Source organism: Oryctolagus cuniculus, chromosome 16 (genome assembly GCF_051225735.1).
Source record: "Oryctolagus cuniculus isolate XC-2025 breed Fujian yellow rabbit chromosome 16, ASM5122573v1, whole genome shotgun sequence".
Lineage (NCBI taxonomy): Eukaryota > Metazoa > Chordata > Mammalia > Lagomorpha > Leporidae > Oryctolagus > Oryctolagus cuniculus.
This window is the reverse complement of record NC_142882.1, coordinates 13,314,515-13,338,370: the sequence shown is the minus strand read 5'-3', so window position 1 is coordinate 13,338,370 and position 23,856 is coordinate 13,314,515. Positions and strand designations below refer to the sequence as shown.

At 40.9% G+C, this 23,856-nt stretch overlaps 1 protein-coding gene across 1 annotated transcript in view; it reads right to left on the bottom strand.

The window, feature by feature from the left end:
- Positions 1 to 4,094: 4,094 nt before the first annotated feature.
- The window catches only part of LOC149121502 (vomeronasal type-2 receptor 116-like), a 37,438-nt gene continuing 17,676 nt past the window's right edge, over positions 4,095 to 23,856 (bottom strand). Inside the window, exons 2-3 of the mRNA XM_089315545.1 lie at positions 7,636 to 7,759; positions 4,095 to 5,008 (exon numbers count right to left, since the gene is read on the bottom strand). Of these exons, the coding sequence (XP_089171671.1) occupies positions 4,095 to 5,008; positions 7,636 to 7,759 (1,038 nt within the window). The remainder of the gene's footprint in view (positions 5,009 to 7,635; positions 7,760 to 23,856) is intronic.

Sequence of the window (23,856 nt, the reverse complement as noted above, 5' to 3'; positions counted from 1 at the left end):
TTTGTCATTTGATCTATTGAGCTCTTCATTTCATTTTGATTTCTCTTCACTATAACACTTTCCTGTTCTACTAGTTTCTGAGTTTCATTTTGACTCTTCCTTAAAATTTCATTTTCACGAGAGAGATTTTCAATCTTGTCCATTAAGGATTTCTGTAGTTCAAGGATTTGCTTTTGAAAACTTCTAAATGTTCTTATCATAAATTTTTTGAAATCCGTATCTTGCATTTCTTCTATCTCATCATCTTCATACTCTTGGCTTGGGGTGTTTTGCTTATTTGGAGGCATCATAGTGTCATTGTTGATCTTGCTCCCTCTATTTCTGTGTTTGTTACTCGGCATAGTTAATTCTTCTTGCGTCACTGTGCGTTTTTTTTTTTTTCTGTGTCCGTGTTAAGTGGACTGCCTGCTGTTGGAGGAGCCTTGGAGGCTTGAGATGGGTGCGGCCTGAGAGCTCTGCCTGGTTCTTCCTGGTTAAGGGTGTGCAAAGGTGACACCCTCAGGTTATGTGTGGTAAATCTCTCTCTTTTTATTTCTTTCTTTATTTTATTTATTCAGGGGGTAAGTAACACCGCAGGGCAGGGCTGTGCAGAATTGATGGTATTTAGCTTCCAGTCTTTGGCTCCTCTGGACTCCCACTGGGTTGCCTAGGCTACTGAATTGTAGTGACTCAGTTCCTTAACTCTCCCCCATTGATATGTAAATCCAGAGAGGAGGCCTGCTCTTTGTCTCTTGGGAATTCTTCAAGCCTTGCAGCCTTGTAACCTTTGCAAGGTTAGGGGGAAGAGAAACCCCGAAGCTTTTTTTTTTCCTTCTTTCCGGTAGTGAGTTTGCTGCACTTTCCGGCCCCCCTCTAGATTCTGACCCCCGTTTCCCCACCAATGTCTCGGGTTATTGAGCTCACCTCCCCTTCCAGCGCCGATGTGTGGACTCGGAGCCCTGAGCGTCCCAAGTCTCCCCGCTGTTGTCTGTGTGGCATACACTCCCCTTGGAGCACTGGCGCGCAGACCCTGGGGCTTCTGTGGCTCGGTCCCGCGACTTGGCTTCCGCGCGGTGGGCGACCTTGTTCTCCCAGTAGGTCCTCCGATTCACGGCTGCTCCATCCAGAAGGGTTTCCCCTGCAATTTTTTTTTGGTTCTATTTTCTGCAGCTACCGTAACTCCCCTTTTATTAAACTAAATTTTCCCGGACTATCGGTGCGCGCCCTCACTATTCCGCCATCTTGGCTCCGCCCTCCAACACATATTTTTAAAAGGTTACCAAAGAAAGAAAATTTTCGAGGACCAGGAAGCATTCTAGAATGAAGATGGTTCAGAATGCCTGGACCAAAACATGTATTTATAGCCCTGGCCTATATTCTTGCAGAACTATGGTCTTCTTTCTTATTTGTTGAACATTTTGTTTGTTGGAGCATTAAGTCTTTGAATATAATGCAAACTAAAACTATGTTATCACAAAAATAACAAAACAAATATTAGGTTCAGCAAAAGAAAAAAAGAAAAGAAAACTGCAAAGCAGAATGATGAAAATCAGGGTGGCACCATGGCTCACTTGGATAATCCTCTGCCAGCAGCACTGGCATTCCATATGGGCGCCATGTTCTAGTCTCGGTTGCTCCTCTTCCAGTCCAGCTCTCTGCTGTGGCCCAGCAAGGCAGTGGAGGATGGCCCAAGTTCTTGGGCCCTGTACCCACATGGGAGACCAGGAGGAAGCACCTGGTTCCTGGCTTCAGATCAGCATGGCACGCCAGCTGTAAGAGCCATTTGGGAAGTGAAACAATGGAAGGAAGACCTTTCTCTCTCTCTCTCTCTCTCTCTCTCTCTCTCTCTCTCTAACTCTGCCTGTCTAAAAAAAGAATGATGAAAATCAGTAAAATGGAAAACTACACTTTAAAAAAAGGAATGAAAGACGCATGCTGCAATGTGGATGGGTTTGGAATCTGGATCCAATTGAATGAAGCCACACTCCTATGCCACATACTGACTAGAAAGCTTTTTATTTAATAAATATAAATTTCCAAAGTACAACTTTTGGATTATAGCGGTTCTTCCACCCATACCCGACCTCCCATCCCCAAACCATCCCTGCTCCTATTCCCTTTACCACCCCATTCTTCATCAAGATTCATTTTCAATTATCTTTATATACAGAAGGTCAACTCTATACTAAGTAAAGAGTTCAACAGTTTGCACACACACATGCACACACACAAAGTATAAAGTACTCTTTAAAGACTAATTTTACTGTTAATTCTCATAGTACAATACATTAAGGATGGAGGTCCTACATGGAGAGCAAGTGCACAGTGACTCCTATTGTTGATTTAACAATTGATACTCTTATTTATGACATTGGTGATCACCCAAAGCATTTGCCATGAGCTGCCAAGGCTATGGAAGCCTCTAGAGTTCACAAACTCTGACCTTATTTAAACAAGGCCATAATCAAAATGGAAGTGCACTACTCCCTTGAGAGAAGGGAAGGAAGGAAGGAAGGAAGGAAGGAAGGAAGGAAGGAAGGAAGGAAGGAAGGGAGGGAGAAAGGAAGGGAGGAAGGAAGGAAGGAAGGAAGGAAGGAAGGAAGGAAGGAAGGGAGGAACTGAAGGAGATGATTGGTTGCATGATATGAGGTCATGGGAGTTAGAAAATGACTACTAATGCAGAAATTTTTATAGAGTGATGAAGATGCATTCAATCCACAGAGAAGACTATTGCACAAATGTGAACACAGTGTGCACAATCTGAATGTATAAATCCAACTGATTTGAACAATTTAAAAATGTTTCAATTTGGCTGTAAGAATTTCACATCAATCACACAGCATTCTGCCCCCATATGCTATTGGAAAAAGAAAAATTAAAACAAGGGAATAACATAACCAGTATTTTGACTGAAGAACATAGTTACTGAGTCATTCACATGTGCAAATCAATATCCCATGTATGTGTGATAAAGATACCATTTCAAAATAGCTCAACAATGAGTATTTATTAAGATTTTTTTGGAAAACAGGGTATACCCACAGTGGAATACTGCATGACCTACCACCTCCTGTATCTAGGAAAGAAATCTCACTTAAATCACAATGCCAACAAATAAATGACAAACATTCAATAGCCAGGGCAAACAGAATGTGAAGCATGTTAATTAGATGTCTTAGCAAATAAGAACACTTACATTGTCTGCACATTGATAAATAAATAGAAAATAATTCAGTCTCCACCATTTCAGGGATACCTATTAAATATAAAATAACATTGCTGGGGACAGGCGCAGTGGCTTACTTGGTTAATCCTCCACCTGCGGCACCAGAATCCCATATGGGCACTGCGTTCTAATCCCAGTTGCTCCTCTTCCAGTCCAGTTCTCTGCTGTGGCCCAGGAGGGCAGTGGAGGATGGCCCAAGTGCTTCAGCCCTGCACCCACATGGGAGACAAGGAAGAAGCACCTGGCTCCTGGCTTTGGATCAGGCTAGCTGCGCCAGTAGCGGCCATTTGGGGGGTGAACCAATGGAAGGATGAACTTTCTCTCGGTCTCTCCCTCTCACTGTCTGTAATTCTACATGTCAAATTAATAAATAAATAATCTTTTTAAAAATTAACCTTGTTGTTGTAGCCTTGATGGCCATCAGAGGTTTCATTTAAAGCATGATTCATTTTTTACTCAATTTAAAAATTTCCCTAAACTCCATTACTAACTCTGAGATGTAGAGAAACAGAAGGTTAGTGATAGAAACCAAGAGACCTCCTATTCGATGCTTCACACATCTATACCCCCAATGCTTGTACCTGGGCTGAGGTTACAACCAACAACAGGGATTCAGACCCTGGATTTTCACATAGGTGCCAGGACCAAGTTACATGAAGATTCACCACTTCCTTCCGAGGGCCCCCAGGACTCAAAAGTCCAGGTCAGGGGCCAAAACCAGAGCCAGAAATAGATGCCATGAGCTCAGATTGCTAGGCTAAACATCCAACTAACAAGTCATTTATAAAGGAAAAATCCATTTTAGCTCCTTCATATATCTGGATTGCTACTCAGCCTGCATTCTTGGTCCTAAACCCTGAAAATGTGACAGGAAAACAAGTGGAAATTTTTAGGATCCCTTAGAACTTACTCTTTTCTGTAAGCCTTTCAAAGAATTCCTTTCTGGTCTTAAGAGAATAATGTAGCACTTGGGGAAGAAGATGCAGCCCAGGAGCCCTGCACTGGAGGCCAAGATGGAGAAGACCTCCACGGCCACCATGACCTTCCCCTTGGTGCTGTGGTAGACAGGCAGGAAGGTCACCCAGACACTGCAGAACACCAGCATGCTGAATGTCAGGAACTTGGCTTCATTGAATGTGTCAGGCAGGTTCCTGGCTAGGAAAGCCACAGTGAAGCTTGCCAGGGCCAAGGAGCCCAGGTATCCCAGGACACAGTAGAAGGCAGTGGCTGAACCCTTGTTGCACACCAGGATGATGTGGCCATGCTCAGAGTGTGCATCTGTGTCAATAAAGGGAGGAGAAGTCCGAAGCCAGATACCACAAAGAACCAGTTGGATCAGGAAACAGATAGGAATGACAGAGTTAGAAGCTCCTGATACCAGCAATCGCCTGATAGTTCTTCCAGGTTTTGTAACCTTGAAGGCAAGAATCACAGTGATGGTCTTGGCCAGCACAGTGGAAACAGCCACTGTGAACACAAGGCCAAATGCTATTTGCTGGAGGAGGCAGGTGGCTGTGTTGGGACGGCCAAGGAAGAGTAAGGAGCAGAGGAAGCACAGGAGGAGGGCAATGAGTAGGATGTAGCTGAGGGTCCTGTTATTGGCCTTGACGATGGGAGTGTCTCGGTGCTTCACAAAGACCCAGAGGACTGCAGCTGTGAGTACAGAGAAACACAGAGCCATGCAGGTCAGAGCCATCCCCAGAAATTCCTCAAAGCCTAAGAAGGTCACCAGTTTCGGGAGGCAGTGGTTTCTCTCCAAGTTTGGGTACTCGTGATCTGCACATGGGATGCATTGTTCTGCATCTGTGGGGAAAAGCAAGATTCACGTTTCCATTTCACAATTTGCTCCTTTTTCCCTGTTCAGGAAAAGGGTCATAGTGAGTCCATCCTGCTCTGATGCATACCAAGAAACACTAAAGGATATTTCTACATTCCTGACCCAGGGAGAATGCTTATCTCCTGTGGAAGAAACTGTTTCAAGGAAGCTCCTTTGCACATGGGGCTCTGTGGTCTCATTCTGTCACTCTGAGTTTTTTTTTTAGTGTTTGAATTTCTATAGAATGATGAATTTCCTGTATTTCATATGGGCATGAGATTCTTCCAAGCCCTCTTCTCTACAGTCCCCAGTGTCTTTCTCAGGAAAAGCCTTAGATTCACATGGGTTAGAATATTTTTCTGGGGTCATCATTGTTAAGGTTTTTCTTACTTTTCCTCAGATGTTGACGACGTATATAAATGATATCTGATTCCTGGGACCTCTATAAATTTTTTCAGTACTCTAATTTCCTGCATGGACTCTCCTTTTCATTCTTTCCATATAAATATTGTGATACTGTGATTGAATGTAAGAGAATTGTAGCTGGTTGTCTTTCTGAGGTAATATAGCCATAAGTGGTATTTTCATGATGTCACTGAAACACACTCTTGTTAACCTGAAAGCATGGCTTTTTCACCTTTTTAGCTCATGTGAACACCACATTGGGCACCACATTGTCTCACTTGAAGTAATGCACTTCTGCTGCTACAGCATGAGAGAAGTCATTAAATACAGGCCAGTTGGTGAATATGTTTCTTTTAATCAAATGTCCATTAAACAAACAAAAATAGGGTCAGTGTTGTGGCATGATAGGTAAAGCCACGACCTGCAATGCCAGCACCCCATATGACATTGTTTTGTGTTCCAGTTGATCAATTTCCAATCCAGCTCCCTGCAAATAACCTAGAAAAAGCAGCAGAAGGTGGTCCAAGTAATTGGGACACCCACAGCCATCTGGACAACCCAAATGAAGCTCCTGGATCCTGGCTTCTGCCTGGCCCAGCCTGGGCCATTCTTTTCCTCTGGGGCATGAGCAATTACATTGAGGCTCTCTCTCTTTCTCTCCTGTTCTCTGAATCTTTGATTTTCAAATAAAATAAATCTTTTTTAAAAAGCAAAAAAAAAATGGTATTAGTAGAACTACACTTGCAGTAAGAGTCCTACTCAGTTTTTATCCTTGGTGTTCATGCAAGAATACAAGCTTCAGGGAATGAAGTTGTGATGTAGGAGGAAAAGCCACAGCCTGGGATGATGGCATCCCATACAGGCACCAGTTCATGTCCTGGCTGCTCCTCTTTTAAACCAACTCCGTGCAAATGTGCCTGGAAAACCATCATAGGAAGGCCAAATACTTGTGCCTCTGCAAAACCTGGAAGAAGCTCTTGGTTTCCAGCTTTGGCCAGGCCCAGTTCAGACCATACAGCTATCTGGGGAGTGAATCTACCTGATGGAAGATCTTCTCTGTCACTTTTCTCCCTCTCTGTTATGCTCTCCCTCTCTCTGTAACTGACATTGAAATGAAGAAATAAACATATTTGTGAAAAAAAAGAAAGAGAATATAAGCATCTATAAAAATTTGAGGAATTCTCTCTTAAAATTCTTTTCAAGGTGTACCCTTTACTTTTTATAGAATATGTAGGTGCTTCTGGCATCTGGCTCAGAGATGCACTAGACACACATATGCAAATGTACATTGTACAATGGGTCAGTGTATGACACATTAATTTTCTTTTTTCACTAACTTACTGCATGTTGATTATTTTCACAAAACTTAAAGTATTTTTTTGTTATCATCTTTTTACTGGAAAATATATAATTTGTTTGAAGTAACTGAAATGAAAACAATTCTAGAGCTAAGATTATGTGAACTGAAATATCCTTTCAGAAGAATTCAAATTATTATAAATATATTTATTATACATTGAATAGTGAAACTATTTACCAATGAGACTTAGTACATTTTCACATTTCTCAAAACAATTGGCTTTGATATTTAACATTGCTTAAATGTTGGCCTTTTGCAAAGGTTTTTTTGTGTTACTAAGTTGGATCATTTTTAGGATGCTGTATCTCTATATTCACCTTGTTTGTTCTCTTACTAAATTATAAACATTCAAAGGACAAAGTGGTGGCATTCGTTATGTGTACTGCACACCATGCACAATGTCAAAGATGTAGCACAGAAATTAATACAGTATTCCCATCACAATTCATGTGAAGTAGAACCCTGCTCATCAGTTGTGTATGGAAAAGTTTTGATTTCAAGCCCTTTAGAAATCCAAAGGGAGCCTTAACAAACACAAATATTATATTTCTTGTGTAGACATTAGGTCTCAGATTGAGACAGTCTCCTCCAGCACCAGGTGGGAAAGAAGGATGCCAGATAGAATCAGTGTCAGAGTAGAACTAGAGAGGATGAGCATCACCAGACAACAGCTTACACATAATGAGATGGTGATAGTGAGCATACAACAACGGTATGGAAAGAGTGAGTGAAGGTGTGCATGGAGAACAATAGGGCACTCTGATCCCAATGCAAATATTCTTGGTTTCCTTTTTATCAAGAGATAGTTCAGAGACTGGAGTCCTCATAGGTCAGTTCTAGGGTTTTTACCTGTATGATTGGAAATGTCTCTCTCTGGACAAACAACACAAGTATAGCAGCAAACAGGTCTTCCTTCCTGTGGTATTTTCCTGAATCCTGGACCACACCTCTGGCTACACAAAGACTGAGGAGTCTGAGGGGGGAAGAGAAGTGATGGTCATTGTTTTATATGTCATTAGGCACTGTGATAGGATGACTCTATTTGCCTCATCACCCCCAAGGTCATCACTATGCCCTCCCTGATCTGTATCTCCTTGATTTTACCTAGACATCCAATTTGGAGTTTCTATGATTCTCATCCCTGGTTTATCAGCTGTCTAGCAAATATTATGAGGTACCTGATCACTTTAATTTCATTCATAACCACATCTATGCTAAGCATTTCTTTCTTTCTTGAATTGCTTCCTGTGAAATCTTTTCCATTCAGCTTTTAATGTGGTAATTATTTTGAGAATGTGTATGTCTGAGACTATTTTACATGCTTCTTTCCTTGATTGAGTAGATTTTACATGCCAGAAAAAATATCAAAAAATCAAAATGACTAGGTACAGTTCTGAATAACTACCTAGGAAAAGACAAGCCCACACAGAAATGGTGAGGAATGTTATAAACCATGGATTGTGCATTGATCTACTTCTGGACTTCTAGACCCAGGGAGAGCAGCAATTCTAGATTACCAAAGATTTGTAATATAATGTACAACAGCTGTATAAAACAATAACAAAATTGTCTGGAGTATTTAAACAGCACAATAATGATAAAATTTTTTATCACAGCTAAGAGGTGCTATTCAGAAGAAAAACCGAACTGATTGGCAAACACAATGAAAATATAGAAAATGGGAATAGTTTCTACAAATACATGATGGATAAGTCCACTCATAATTTATTTGTATTCATACTGCATCAAAACATAATATTGACTCTCACCATATGATTAAAATATCACTATGCTTATAAATATATATCTAATACATGAAGTTTTTTCACGTTATATAAATAAAAAAGTTGAAATAAAATTTTGGAATTTGTGTAGACATGCATTTAGTAATTTTATGTCTACATATTGATCTCTATCTCTATTCCTTAACATTGCTCTTTCTAGTCACTCAACTTTTGGATGCATAAATATGCCCAGAATAAAAACAACAGTATCTAATACAAATGTGCACTTCTAATACACACTGGCTCATATATGTGTAAGCAATACCATATCTTTTGGAGCCAAGATGTGAAATGGGAACTGAATGCTTATTTAAAGTCTCACACATAATATCCTCTCAGACTCTCCTCAGACCCTCTGTAGGTATCCAATATTCCCATGAATTCACACCTCCATGAATGCAACAGGCCATTCTATCATTTCTTCATTGAGGACCAAGCTTTGATCATGTTTACTCTCAGAGGAAAACTCCCCGATTTTAATCAGCAACCGAAATCCAGCAGGAAAGTTCACAATGTTGTGGATATCGTAGTGTGCCATATGGAATCTCGTTTCATGGAAGGAAACATCCTCCCCAGCACTGTTGGTAAATTGGATTTCCCTCAGAAGTGGATGAAGCTGGAGGGGAGGCACAATTGAAAAGGGAGAGAACATTCAGATTAGAGGTGGGAGGTGCACATGTACTGAGAAATCCTTGTCTCCCCTCCTCTCTATTTTCAGAGAGTCTATTTGGTGGAGGCTGACTTTGTCTGAATGGTTCCCACATTGTGGGTTCAAGTAATGAGAATTCTGCCTCTTCCCTATTAGAATGATGGGGAGTATCTGAATCCAAACAGAGAAATCACAGGATGTGTCCCACAGGGTGGCTGACCAAGAACGATTGGTTAGAGGTTTAGGAAAGCTCATCTTAGTTCTTCCACATGAGAACAACATGGCTTTATATGTGAAATACCTTGATTGTTGTGATGGTTCTACAGGATAGTACACTTCTAAAAGTTTAACCCATTCCCCCAAAAAGAATGATATCTGTTCTTTGGCAAAATAATGGATGCAACTGGATACCATTATTCATTGTGAAATGTACTAATTCCATAAAGAAAATAGCATATAGTTTTTTTGGTAATAGGTACTACATAATATAGAATGGAAAAAAATCCACAATGTATAAAAATGAAACTGACATCTCTGGGTTTGATTTGATTTGTTTATGACCCATGTGTAAATTCCTGTGTAGCTGTGGTATTTCTACTTTTCACTTCTGGAACATTATGATTTGTGTGGTATTAAACCCTACTTTTCACTTCTGGAACATTATGATTTGTGTGGTATTAAACCTGTGATTAAAAGTTAATTGAAATTAAAAGGAAATTAGTAAAGGAATTAGAGGGGATTAAGATATGAAAGGAAAAAACAATGGTTATCTTCTTAGAATTGTATCAATGAGCCAGCACTGAGGCTCAATAGGCTAATCCTCTGCCTGTGGTGCCGGCACACCGGGTTCTAGTCCCGGTTTGGGTGCCAGATTCTGTCCTGGTTGCCCCTCTTCCAGTCTAGCTCTCTGATGTGGCCCGGGAGTGCAGTGGAGGATGGCTTAAGTCCTTAGGCCCTGCATCCCCATGGGAGACCAAGAGAAGCACCTGGCTCCTGGCTTTGGATCAGCACAGCGCGCTGGCTGCAGCAGCCATTGGAGGGTGAACCAATGGCAAAAGGAAGACCTTTCTCTCTGACTCTCACTGTCCACTCTGCCTGTCAAAAAAAAAAAAAACAGAATTGTATCAATGAAATACATGAAATCTGTTCTTTTATATCAGTAAATTTCTCTTTAATTTAACAAAATTTAAGCTGACCTTGTGGTGCAGCAGGTGAAGCCACTGTGCACAGTGCCCAGCAACCCTTTGAGTGCTGGTTCAAATTCCAGCTGTTCTACCGCTGATTCAGCTTTCTGCTAATGTTCCTGGGAAAGCAGCAGATTAGGGTTCAAGAGCTTGGGCCCCAGCGCTCACATGGGAGACATGGTTGAAGCTTCTACATCCTGGCTTGGCTTGGCCTAGTCCTGGTCCTTGCAACCAGTGGGGAGTGAATCAACAGATGCAAAATCTGCCTTCTCTTTCTTTCTCTGTCTCCCTCTCGCACAGTAACTTGGTTAAACGAATTAGAAATCCAAGCATAATTTTTCTTAATAAACATTTTGCAAAGTCTGCTTGTACATCCCTGGGTGAACCTGATTGTTCTAAAATTTAAAAATGTGTATGTTTTGTATGTGCAGGTCCATTTGTATAGCAATTTCACCTCAGTGGATTTTAACAGTAATATGCATGATTTTTATTTGACTCTCTGCACTTTGACTCTTTTTTGTTGAGAATACAGGTACCTTTTGAGATGATAGGGGAAATATTTTATAACCAAAAAGATAATTAAGAATACCCTGATGGTAGTTATGATCTGAACAGTGTGTACTAGCCCTTACTTTCTGAGTCTCCTGATGCCTTTGTGGGATGACCAATTCTTTAAACAACCATCATCATGTCTTCACTAACGTGAACCAAGAACTTCATAAATAACAATAATCTTATCTTTGTAAACATTCTTGGCCAATATACTTACTTTTCTAATTATGAGGCTACCAAATCACAGCTGATATGTCAATTACTATTGTACATGAACACAGAAGTTACATAGACAAGTAAACATGCTGATGTCCATTTACATATATATATATATATAGATTATATGTATTTCTTCTGTGAGACATTAAATTTATTTGATTTACTAAATAATTTGATCAGTATATTTTCCTGTACATGCATGGAGATGTTCCTAATTGTGTTCTACAATGGGTATTAGATTTATGTGAGCCAGAGTTAAAATCCAGACAAATCCATGTATATCCCAGTGGGTGTACCCTGTGCTTATGTGCATGCTTAGTGATCTTGTATATAATAATAGGTTCACAGCCCCTCCTGACTGCTTGTGTCATGTTTTCTGTATGACATCACTTCCTGGGTTAGAGTCATTTTATGATATAACGTTGACCCCACTTCTTCTATTTTTTTTTGTTTGTTTACAGGCTAAGTGGACAGTGAGATAGAGAGAGAGACAGAGAGAGAGAGAAAAGTCTTCCTTTTGCCATTCGTTCACCCTCCAATGGCTGCTGCGGCCAGGGCACTGTGGCCAGTGCACCGCGCCTATCCGAAGGCAGGAGCCAGGAGCCAGGTGCTTCTCCTGGTCTCCCATGGGGTGCAGGGCCCAAGCACTTGGGCCATCCTCCACTGCACTCCCGGGCCACAGCAGAGAGCTGGCCTGGAAGAGGGGCAACCGGGACAGAATCCAGCGCCCCGACCGGGACTAGAACCCCGTGTGCCAGCGCCGCTAGGCGTAGGATCAGCCTATTGAGCTGCGGCACCGACGCCATTGACCCCACTTCTATTTTCCCCAACAGCATCTCAGAGAGGGCATGGGCTACAGTGTACAGCATTATAGAGGAGATATCTGCTGTGGGAAACACCATAGTCCATATTTCCTGGCTTTGCAATCATTCCAAAAGAAAATATAGTTTTGATCATTACCTTCTTCCTAGTCCTTGTAATGAGCTGTATTAAGATATTTTGCAGCATTTCATTGTACGGTGAGAAACATTATTCTTCTATGATCTGTCATTATAGAGTCTGAATTGAAAATGTTACGTGGAGCTAAATTCACTCCTTAGAGAAAGGACAGTCTCTTCAACAAATGCAGACATTTGGATTTCCACATGAGGAGATTTGAAATCTGATTGCTACCTTACACCCTATACAAATATTAATTCATCATTTTTCAAGGATCTAAGCCTAAAACCAAAAACCATCAAACTACAAAGGCAAGCACTGGGGAATCACTGCAGGACATGTGCATAATTACTTGGATAAGACCCCAAAAATACAGGCAATAAAGGTGACAATAGACACATGGGATTACAAAAGACACATTCATCAAAGTGAAGATACAACTTACAGAATGGGAGAAAATATTTGTAAAATATTCATCTGATAAAGTACTAATCTCCAGATTGTAGAGGGAGTTCAAGAAACTTAACAACCACATTAACAACATTCCTAGTAAGGAATGAACTTGGGCCGGTGCAGTGGTCCAGCAGGTTAATACCCAGGCCTGAAGTGCCAGCATCACAAATGGCATTGATTGGAGACCTGGCTGCTCCACTTCCAATCCAGCTCTTGTTATGGCCCGGGAAAGCAGTAGAAGATGGCCCAAGTCCCTGGGCCCCTGCACCGCATGGAAAACTCAGAAGAAGCTCCTGGCTCCTGGCTTTGGATTGGTACAGCTCCGGCCATTGCAGCCAACCAGAGAGTTAACCATAGGATTGAAGATGTCTCTCTCTCTCTCTCTCTCTCTCTGCCTCTCCTCTCTCTGTGTAATTCTGACTTTAAAATAAATAAATGAATCTTTAAAAAAAAGAAATGAACCAAAGACATGAATGGGCATTTTTCAAAGGATGAAATACAAATGGCTAAGAGAAACATGAAAAGATGCTCAGGCCACTAACCATTAGGAAAGTGCCAATAAAAACTACAGTGAGATTTCCATGAATATTATCCAAAATGTGAAAAATAACAAAGCCTGGAGAGGATCTGGAAAATAAGTACCTCAATAAATTGTGATGGAAAAGATTGTAAGCTGGTACAACCATAATGGAAGATAGTAGAGTGATTATCAGAAAACCAATACTAGTTGTACCATATGGTCCAGCTGTCCACACCTGGGAATGTATTCAAAGGAAATGAAATCAGCACATGAAGTAATCACCTATACTCCCATGTTTATAGCAGCTTAATGCACATTAGCTAAGATGTGCAATCATCTAGATGTGCATCAACTGATGACTGGATGAGGAAATGTGACATATACACATACATATATACATACATGTACATATATATAATACATGCACATATAAATATATATATATATACATGTATAGTGGAATATTATTCAACCATAAGAAAGAATACTTGAGATTTAAAATCGGAGATCATTACAGTAAATTATATAAGCCAGACCTAAAAAATATCAGTTTTTGTCTTATTTGTGCTAGTTAATATATAGAGTATAAAAATGTGTGGATGTCATATCATTGGCTATATAATATTAATATTGCTTCACTGTATCATATCATGTTAATGACAATATTCTCCTCTTTCACATGTTAAAAAAATTGAGTTCACATGTTAAAAAAATTGAGTTGGGGATACTGAGCTCCTTTGGGATGCTAGTAATGCTATGCACTGAATTTGGGTGTTGATTATGAGTGTGATACAACAACAAAAACTCATTTATCTGTAGATTATGTGCATTTCTTAGTATATATACTGTCTTTAAATATTTTCAACATGTTCCATAGCAGAAAATGTTTTTTAAAATGTTCAAGAAGAGATAACAAATCCTCCACACACAGATAACTATTACAGATGTATCTATGCCCAGTCTGTTGTGAAAGAACCCACTCTCCATTATACCTGATCATGGCAATCTCAACATGAAAACATGTACATGTGGACTTGCAATAAAAATACCTGAGGATGCCAGCAGGTGTTCAATGCATGTCCTGTTCTGGGAGATGTTTACCTGCCATGGAAGAATCCTAGGTTGAGCTGCATCTGCTGGAGATCCCTTTTCTATTTGCTCTGAAAGCATCTTATGGAGGGCATGGGCCACTGCATACACAGCATTGTAGATGAAATAGCTGGAGTCAGATATGGTCAGCATGTCAATGTGTCCCGGGAAAAACTCAAAAGAAGCATTTGGTGGGCAGACTCCAATTATTCCACAAAGTGACCCAGGAGGTATGCAGTGAAAAGCATGAAGCCATAGTTGACTGAGGAAGAAATCTTCTGGGTAGTGGGAAGGGTCAACTGTCCTGACAAAATGTTTGAGGCCAGGGATTTCTTCTTTGTAATGTGAAAATGAGAAGCCTCCATGGAAAGAGTGCAGCATCTGTTGTGTCTCGAGCAGAACAATCTCCCACTTTGCAGCCATGATCCACACCTTCCCCAGGGTTAAATAGTATTTGCTTAGAATTTCCATGGTGTAGAGACTCCTCACATCACCATATAGAATATGCACATTTGCTGATGAAATTCGGATCTCCGCTAGGAAAGATATTTCAGTTTTTTTATACCTTTTCTTAGTGTCAGGGAGCTTTATTGCATAGGCCAAGCAGACATCTTTCTTTACCATCTCAGCTAAAATATCTTGAAGGAACTGCTCTCCTTTCAGATCATTAGATACAAAGATCGCCACCCAAATCCAGCCAAAATGGAGCAGCAATGAGAGCATTCCACAGATCAGAGAGTTGTCACTAGTGGCCATCTGATAGAGCGATGGAAACTTGTCTCTCTCACTTAGCATGGGATCATAGGGGCCATAAGTGATCTGAATAGAAAGAAAACCATTATGATCTAACTTTTGCAGGTAAAGAAGGCCAATTTCTACCATCTGGGCTTAGAGAAATCCATGCTTCAATGCCTATTGCTTTCAGGAGGAGAAATGCATATCCTCATTTATAGCATGAAAGAATATGTATAAGATACCTATGTATCTTCCTATTCATCCAAAGGAAGAAGAGAGCAAGGATTTTGGACAAGGACATTGGACTTTCTCACTTCTCACCACATGCCACATGTGGGGAGCAGCCCACACTGCAACTGGTGTTAAATGTTACCTCTGAGACAAACAACCCCTTACTCTGTTAATCACTTCATAGTTTGAATTTCATTTGTTTTCACAGCATAACCTAAATTGCCTTGAATAATTCATTCACCTACCATCTCTGAGTTTTGGTAAAGTTGCTTTTCACACCAGAATCTTCCTAAGCTATTCCAGTCTAGCTTGAAGTTATTTTGCACAGATTGCTACCTGTTTGAAGTGGTGTCCTTTAAGAATGCTGGAAATGCAGACCCTTGGAGGCAGCTGATCAAATTATGTACTTGGTTCCTGAAACCATTTTTGAGATTTTAATTTAGTGCTGGTCCCTCATTCTCAACACAGACAGCACCAGCACCATAATGGGTATTTGGTGACTAAACTAGTGAATGTGTGTACACTGTCTGCCTCTCTTTGTTTCTCAGTCTATCAAACACACTTTAAGATTAAATCACTGTGTTGACATGGAAAGTGACCTGGGAGCCCTGTGAAAGAATCTGCTGAATGTGATGAAGTCAGGATTGGGATGAAGTCAGGATTGGGATAGGGAGAGGGTGAATCTCACCTAAATGCAACTCAGCACCAAACACTCTTTGATGAACTTTGGGACTGTCATGGTCCTCTGTGTGCTCCAAATGAAAGCACAGGCTAGTGATTTATATACACATGTCTAACATGGAGTCATCCTAGGACATGTCTGTGCTGTGGGTATTTCCTGTGAATAGTCAACAATCAACATTCCCAGCAGGTGGGGATGGATACATTGGCCCAAGCCGGATCTGGGGGGAGGTTCTCAGCTTCCACTGCTCCTTCCCTTTCTCACAGACAAAAGAGATCTCCAGAATCTCTTTCAACTAACAGTGTATATGTCATGTGGCTTCCAATGACCCTTGCTTCAGGTATGGCAGATCTGGTGGCAGATGGAAATATTTCTCACCAGTATTCACAAACCATTTACCTGTGGGGTTTTGTACAGCTCCAACATCGTTCCAATTTCAGCCAAAAATGCTGATGTGGTTCCAGCAATGATGGCAACAGTCTTGCCTTGTGTCTGGCAGGTGTAGTTAGGGATGAGATAATGCTTTCCAGTCAGCCAGTGCAGAGTGCTCCTCAGGGTGAACTGGCCACTGGTAACAGAATTGTAGAGCTGGAAACCCAGGGTCAGATTGGGGAGGAGCTGGGGGTCCTTATTGATCTCCTGGATGGCAAAGCGGAAGGCCAGCACGTATTGGTAGTTCTTCCACAGCCACCTAAAGAGTGGAGCAGGGTCAGAGAGAAGGGAGAGACCATAGAATTCAGATCAACAACACAGCCATGCCCTGAAGCAGCAATGGCCAGACTCAGGCTGCCACTCTGGGGTGCCTCAGCTCTGGCACGTGGAAGAGGTCTGAGTGAAGTCTCAAGGGTTCTAGAAGATCATGGAATGGCCATTGGACTCCTCTGAAGCAAACTTTGTCCATGATCACATTCACCTTCCCGAACCCTTCAGGAAAGCCTTGATGTGTCCCAACATGGGATTATACTTCTACTTAGGGATGGAAAGCAAGAGACAAGCATCTCTCTTTTCAGTAACTTCTAAAATAGTTGAACACCATCTGGCTTGTCAGTTACCCAAGTGTTTTTCAACATCTCTAATCTATTCACCAAAGCCATTTTTGTGAACCCTTTCTGTAATTTTCCACTGACTATACCAACACTCACAGAAGCCTTTTCATTCAAATATATGTTCCTTGAAAATGAGCATTTTATTAAGAAGGTCAAATTGGTAGAATATTTACAAGGTTCACTTTATTTTTATTCACTGTTTTCCTCATTCACTGAAATCTCTTTTAACATTTCACATTTTATTCTTTAACATTCTCTGCATGTTTCTATAAAGCTTAAGCAAAATTATGAGTTCTTGGGATTTAGTAATGGCTCTCAAATATTAGCTGTCCTAGAGTGTTATGAATGTTTTCTTTTCACACAATGGATACCTTTGCTCCTCTTCTTGGAAATTTTTTTCCTTATTTTTACAATTCATCCATAATTTGAATGTCAAGAAATACATACTTGTCAATAGTTTATGTGGAATTTCATAAATTTATGCAATTGTCTGTTGTTTAGGTGCATTGATTCATGTGTTTGAATGTTGAGCTTTATAGATTGTCATTTCAGTATGTTAAATTCATGAAATATGTTTATGCAATTTATAAAATGCAATGTTTGATTTAAGGTTAATACATTTATTAACAAGATTCATACAATTTTGTATCATTATTACATACAGAATTTGAAACTTTTTTTTTTACCTAAAATAGTCAAATTTTGTTCTATTCAATGAATGGTTGATTCAAAAAGTTTTTTTTATTTCATAAACAGGGCTTACTTGTTATACACTAAGTAAACACATCAAAAAATATGACACTGAAGACTGTTCCATACTTACTTTTACTTATTTGAATGGAAGTTAGGAGCATTAAATTGAAATGTTTCTTGCTGATATCAATAGAGTGAATACAAAATGTCCATTTCTCACTCTGCAGTAGTGGAGAGCAAGCAGAAAATGGAAAGGGAAGGTTGTGAAAAGCAAAAGAACAGAAGGAACTCCAGCCCTCTCTTATCTGCATTCCTGCAACTTCTATATATTTATTCTTTAGAATTCTCAAGCACAATTAAACATTCACAGATACAAGCACAAGTACAATCTGACAGTCCGAAGCACAGTTGACACATAACTCAATGTTGGACTTACCAATTAACTGCCATCTTATCCACTGGCCTGGATAAAAAAGATAACTGGATCATGTCTGATTCTGGTTCCAGGAAGTAAAGGGGGAAAAACCCACCCAGTACCAGGTCTCCATCTCTGTAGACACTTGGTCTCATGGAATTATCACAGTTCCCGGGAGGTATGTCCTGTGAACTGTATAAAGGATTCAGGAGTAGGTTGACAAAAATCACTGAAAAGAGCATGTCAAGTGAACCCACCGTAAAGTTAAAGGCCCAAATCTCTGTTGATATTAGGAGAAAATGGTCTGGATTATGTCTTCTATCTCAGTTCTCTGAGGAACTGCAGGGAGAATAGAGCTCTGTGTAGGGCAAAGCTGATCCCAGTATAGCTATATGCACTAAACCTGTAGACAGTGTGTGCTAGTCTATTGAGTCACACAGGGACACAGCCAAAATCACAAGGAAGACATTTCAAAGGGAGTCACAGGGCTGAGGCCTTGCCTTAATGTCCCTGTGATCAGATCAGCTCTGGTTTCTATATATTTACTTTGTTTCATTTCTGTCCCAATCAGGAACTCATAGCATCACCCCACCCTGAGGCTATGCACCTGCTACTCTCCATTAAGGAGAAAAACTGCTTTGGAAAAACATGCTTTGGACTCTCATTCCTCCCTAGGGCATTGCTGGGACAGAGCTGTGTAAACTTTCATGCACACGGGCCAAGAGTTGTTAGGTCAGTCTAGTATTTTCATGGTTTTGGCAATTGTAGAAATAATTAGTGTTGGAATAAAAAAATACTCAGTTTCATCATGTCAAATAATTCTTTATGAAGAAGGTGAAGGGTCACATTCACCACTTATGACCCTATATGTACCTCAGGAATGCTCTTCATGGCTGTGCCTAATATCTCTCCCAGGCCTGTAGTGCTTTAATGGAGAACAGTCTTCATGAATTGCAAATAAGTATATGGAGACAAGGGCAGTAGTTCATTCCTGCATTTACACTTATATATAATCTTATGTAATCTAATTGTGTTCAATATGCTTCAAAATACAGTAAAGTTTTGCACCATATAATTAAGCCCTTCAGAATGTATATAGGAATATATACAGCACCTGTGTTTTGCGTGTGTGTGTGTGTGTGTGTGTGTCTGCGTGCTTCTTTTATCTTAAATTGCTTCTAACCCATGTGTTAGCTTTGTTCCTAATTTTCTCTCAGCTGCTGATAGAAAGTTGTGCATTTGCTGATGACATGTGTGAGGAACATTGTATTGTATGCATACATGTGAAATGAGAATTGAATGCATATTTAAAATTTCATACTTCATCTCCTCTCACCTCACCCTCTTTCTAATTCTTCTCTTGGAACGACACCTCCTTGAATGCAGGAGGCCATTCTATCATCTCTGCATTTTGATGACCAAGCCTTGGTCATGTACACTCTTGCAGGAAAACTCTCCAATTTTAGCCAACAACCCAAGACCCAGAGGAAAATACACACACTCTGGATATCATGAGATGCCATACAGTGCTGTGATCATAGGAGGATTCTTCATCCCCAGTAATGTTTGCAAATGGGCTTTTCCTTGGAAGTTGTTGAAGCTGAAGGACAGGCATAATTGGAAAGAGAGAGAGCCATCAGATGAGAAGTGGGAGGTGGATGTGTACTCAGCAGTCCTCATTTTTCCTCAATCTCCCTATCCTCAATGTTTCTTTTTGGTTGAAATTAGTTTTTTGTTGTTTGATTTTTGTGGCCACCATGTCATAGGTTCAAATGATGAGAAGTGTCTTTCCATGAACCCTCCTAATGAAATGGGAATTTTCTTAACACAATCAAGAGAGGTGTATGATGTATTTCATGGGTGGCTAGGGTATGGGCTCTTTGCAACTCATCCCAAAGATTTGGTTCTATCTTTATGAAAACTATATCTAGTTCTTCAATAACATATGCAAACATGGGTTTACAGGTCCCTATGATTTTTGTGTAGGTCACACATATAGTGGTAGGTTTATTTTAAAATTCTATGTAAGTACAGTAAATGAAATTCTAGCTCAACTTTGGTTCAACAAATACAAATCTATCCATAGACTTTTCAGAAGTAAAAAAAATAAATTAGATGGTGTAATAAGCTCTGAGTTTTTTACATATGGATGTTTGCCTTTTTCCTAGACTTTAATCTCTTCAACTAATTTAATCTGTATGTCCCATGAGTTACTAAATCTATTCTACATATAAGTGATGGATTCAGATAATGTAGAATAAAATCCAGACAAATCCATGTTGCTGTGGATTCATTCTGAGAGGAGTGCGGTGGGGGCAAGAGGCGCAGAGTCACCACACAGACACCAGGTGTTGGGTGAAAACAGGCCAGAGGTGAGCAGCCTGCAGACTCATTTATTTCAGTTGTTACAGCAGCTTATATAGCCAAGGCAGCCAATCTGGTCAAGGGGTGGTTTATGCCCTAACCAATCTCAGCCTGTTGCCAGACATGCTCCATTGCCAGGTGGGTTCTGAAGCCATTCCTGAGTAACTGACACTCACTTGCCAGTGGCCATCTTGACATGGCCTTCTTATTCCACCACATTTCCCCCTTTTTGTTTATTTTTGAGCAATGGGAGACATGATCCTTGAAACTACCATTGTTGACCCTTTCCATGTGGTCTCCCTAGGTGGCTGTGCCTCTCTTAGGTTGTCCCCAGGGGATCTTACCCATCATTGACTAACCAGCCCTCAAAATGGGAGACCACAGGAGTGCTTGCTCAGATGGGGGTAGGAATGAGGAACAATGGTAATCAGGAATGGCATGACCACACACAGGCTGTGGGCCATTTGAGTGTCTGACCTGAGCTAAGTGGGGTATAAAGCAGCAGCAGATGTGGCTGTGGGCAGGGTAGGATGATAGGGCATCAGCTTTACAATCAGTGCCAGGTGCATCTGCTAACAAGGCAGATTCTCAATTGCTCAGCTGGTTCTGGTTGACTATCAGTTGCAGCCTTGATGTTTCTGCTGGTACCCAAAAAGGCTGTCTCTCATTCTCTGGAAAGACACAAGCATATCCTCAGCCCTTTGTTAGCAGAGGGTGTTGTCCCTTCCATTCTCCAGTCAGTGAGTCTTTCCACCTAACCACAGGGGCTGGGGGCTGGGATGGAGAGAATCCCCAGTGTTTATAAGCTGGGATGACCCTTTGGGAATCAAAGTAATCAAAAGTAAGAAAATTGGGCATGTTATGAGGGCTAGTGGAGGGCTCTATGTGTCCCTTTTCCAATTGTTCCTGTACCAATTCTCTAAGGATGCCAAATTTGGATTGTGATATTGGCTACTGCTCTACCTAGATGTTTCCTGTTTTTTCTCATTCAATGGGGATTGGGCCTGGCTTTTGTATGAGGTGAGAAGTGTGTTCTATGGGGGTGAATCTTACTTGTAGGCTCTTCATCAAAGCTGTTGACTCATGGAGATTTGTGATCCACAGTAAGAACCACTTGCATTTGTGAGAGAACATCTCTCCCCCATAAGGTCATGGAAACCTCAGCAATTAGTGGAAAGATGGTTCCTGTATCTCCACAGTCATCTCACCAAGTTACAGGCGTGATGACCTGATCAGCCAATTTTAATCCTCCAATGCCTTGGAGGTTGGGCCAAGGGAATTTTCTTCCAATGGTGCATTTTCCTTGCATTCCTAGCTTTTAAGACAGTGGAATCCACCCCTATATCAATTAAACCCAAAAAGGCAATATCATCAAAGTATAGGGTCAATTTTTGCCTCAGATTGAAGATGGGCATCGACCAGTTAATGGTGGTGGAACTCCCATTTACTTGCTGGGCCGAAGGTTGCCCCACTGGGAGTTTAAAGGCTTGGTCTTGCAATATCTTTCCCAGTGAAAGCCTTTTTAAAATCTGGAACACAGTGTTTTGGGCTTGCCCTGTCAGTAGTTGGGCAGTTTTGCTGTAGGTGTCCTGTTTCCTGACATCCCCAACAAATTGGAGGATAATTAGACTTCCTTGTGTTTAGTATGTTAATGGATGCAGTTAGGGATTATACGGTGTATCAACAGGGTTTACCTCCTTTTTAGCTACTATCCAATGAAGAAAGGCTTTCATTACAGACAGGGGCAATTGCAACATTTGCCTCTTTGGTAGCACCTCCCCAAGCTAATTGTTTGACCAAGTTGTCTTGATCAGGACCAAGTGGCAATCTTTTCTGTACTGTCTCCAAGACTCTGGTGAGGAAATCAGGGAACAATTTGCCTGGGCCTTGAACTAGGTTTCTAAAGAGCTGACTATAATTAGGAAGATTTATAGTTTATGGCTCTAAGTGCCAAATCTCTAACCTGATCAAAATAGGCACCTACTCCAATGCGGGCCTGTTCACGAGGATATATGTAGGTGCCATGTCCTGTCAGCATATCAGAGGTTACTGCAATTCCATAGGCAGCATTATTCCTTGCCACAGTTACAGCCTCTTCCTTTCCACTGTAAGGACTATGGTCTTGACAAACATGCTTTGAGCAGTGTAACCCAGTCAAAATGAGTTTGAATGTTCATTGCCCATTGTGTGAGCATCTGTTCAAAAGAGGGAGAGTTGGGACCTGACTCTTGAGAAGGCTTCTTTAGCATAGTAAGGTCATTTACTGGCATTCGAATCCAGGCCCTGAATTCTGTGTCTGTTCCTAAATTAACAGCAAACATGCAGGTGGGATGGATTCTAGCAGCTGCCCTGAGAGCCTGGGGTGCCTGGGGACTGCCACAAATCTGGGGATACTCACTGGGTACAGATGGGATGACTTCACATGGGTTATTGCTTTGAGGTCATCTAAGTTCATCCCATGGGTATTTGGGGAGTGGCTGACTAGGCATTGCTGTGTTGTCTGCTGTCATGTCATTTTCACTGTCAGAGTTCTCTCCCCAAGTCATCAATTGTTGCCTGTGAGGCAGAGGCCTGGAGTGACAGGCTCTTATAATTCACAGATTCATTATGTTTGGTAATCTGTGTGGATTTCTGACAGGGGGTACCATTCCCATGTTTGAGCACTTAAGAGTGGCATGCCATGCCAACTCTAGACAAAGGAAAGAAACCCACAGCACTGCTGCCAAAACAAAACAATTCCTAGCACCTCAGTGGCTGATGGCATTATGCAGGGGGTTCCCTACATTAGACAAACAGACAGTGATGTATCAGATCATATGTATGTCCTGTGCTTAGTGGGGGACTTCTTTGACTCATTAGGTCAAGACCATCTGCTCAAATGGTGTCTCCAAAGTGTCACCTCTCTTGAGTGAGGGAAGAAGACTTGGTTCCGAATTCGGGGATGAGCAATCCCTTATATGAATTTGCTAGATGGATTCACTGCTGAATTGTACCAGATATTTAAAGAGGAAATAATTCCATTTTTTCCCAAACTTCAAAACAATTGAAAGAGAGGGAATCCTCCCAAATTCTTTATATGAAGCCAAAATCACCTTAATCCCTAAGGCGGAAAAAGATGCAGCATTGAAAGAATATTACAGACCAATATCCCTGATGAACATAGACACAAAAATCCTCAATAAAATTCTGGCCAATAGAATGCAACAACACATCAGAAAGATCATCCACGCAGACCAAGTGGGATTTATCCCTGGTATGCAGGGATGGTTCAACATTCGCAAATCAACCAATGTGATTCACCACATTAACAACCTGCAGAAGAAAAACCATATGATTATCTCAATAGATGCAGAGAAAGCATTTAATAAAATACAACACCCTTTCATGATGAAAACTCTAAGAAAACTGGGTATAGAACATTCCTCAATATAATCAAAGCAATTTATGAAAAACCCATGGCCGGCATCCTATTGAATGGGAAAAAGTTGGAAGCATTTCCAGTGAGATCTGGTACC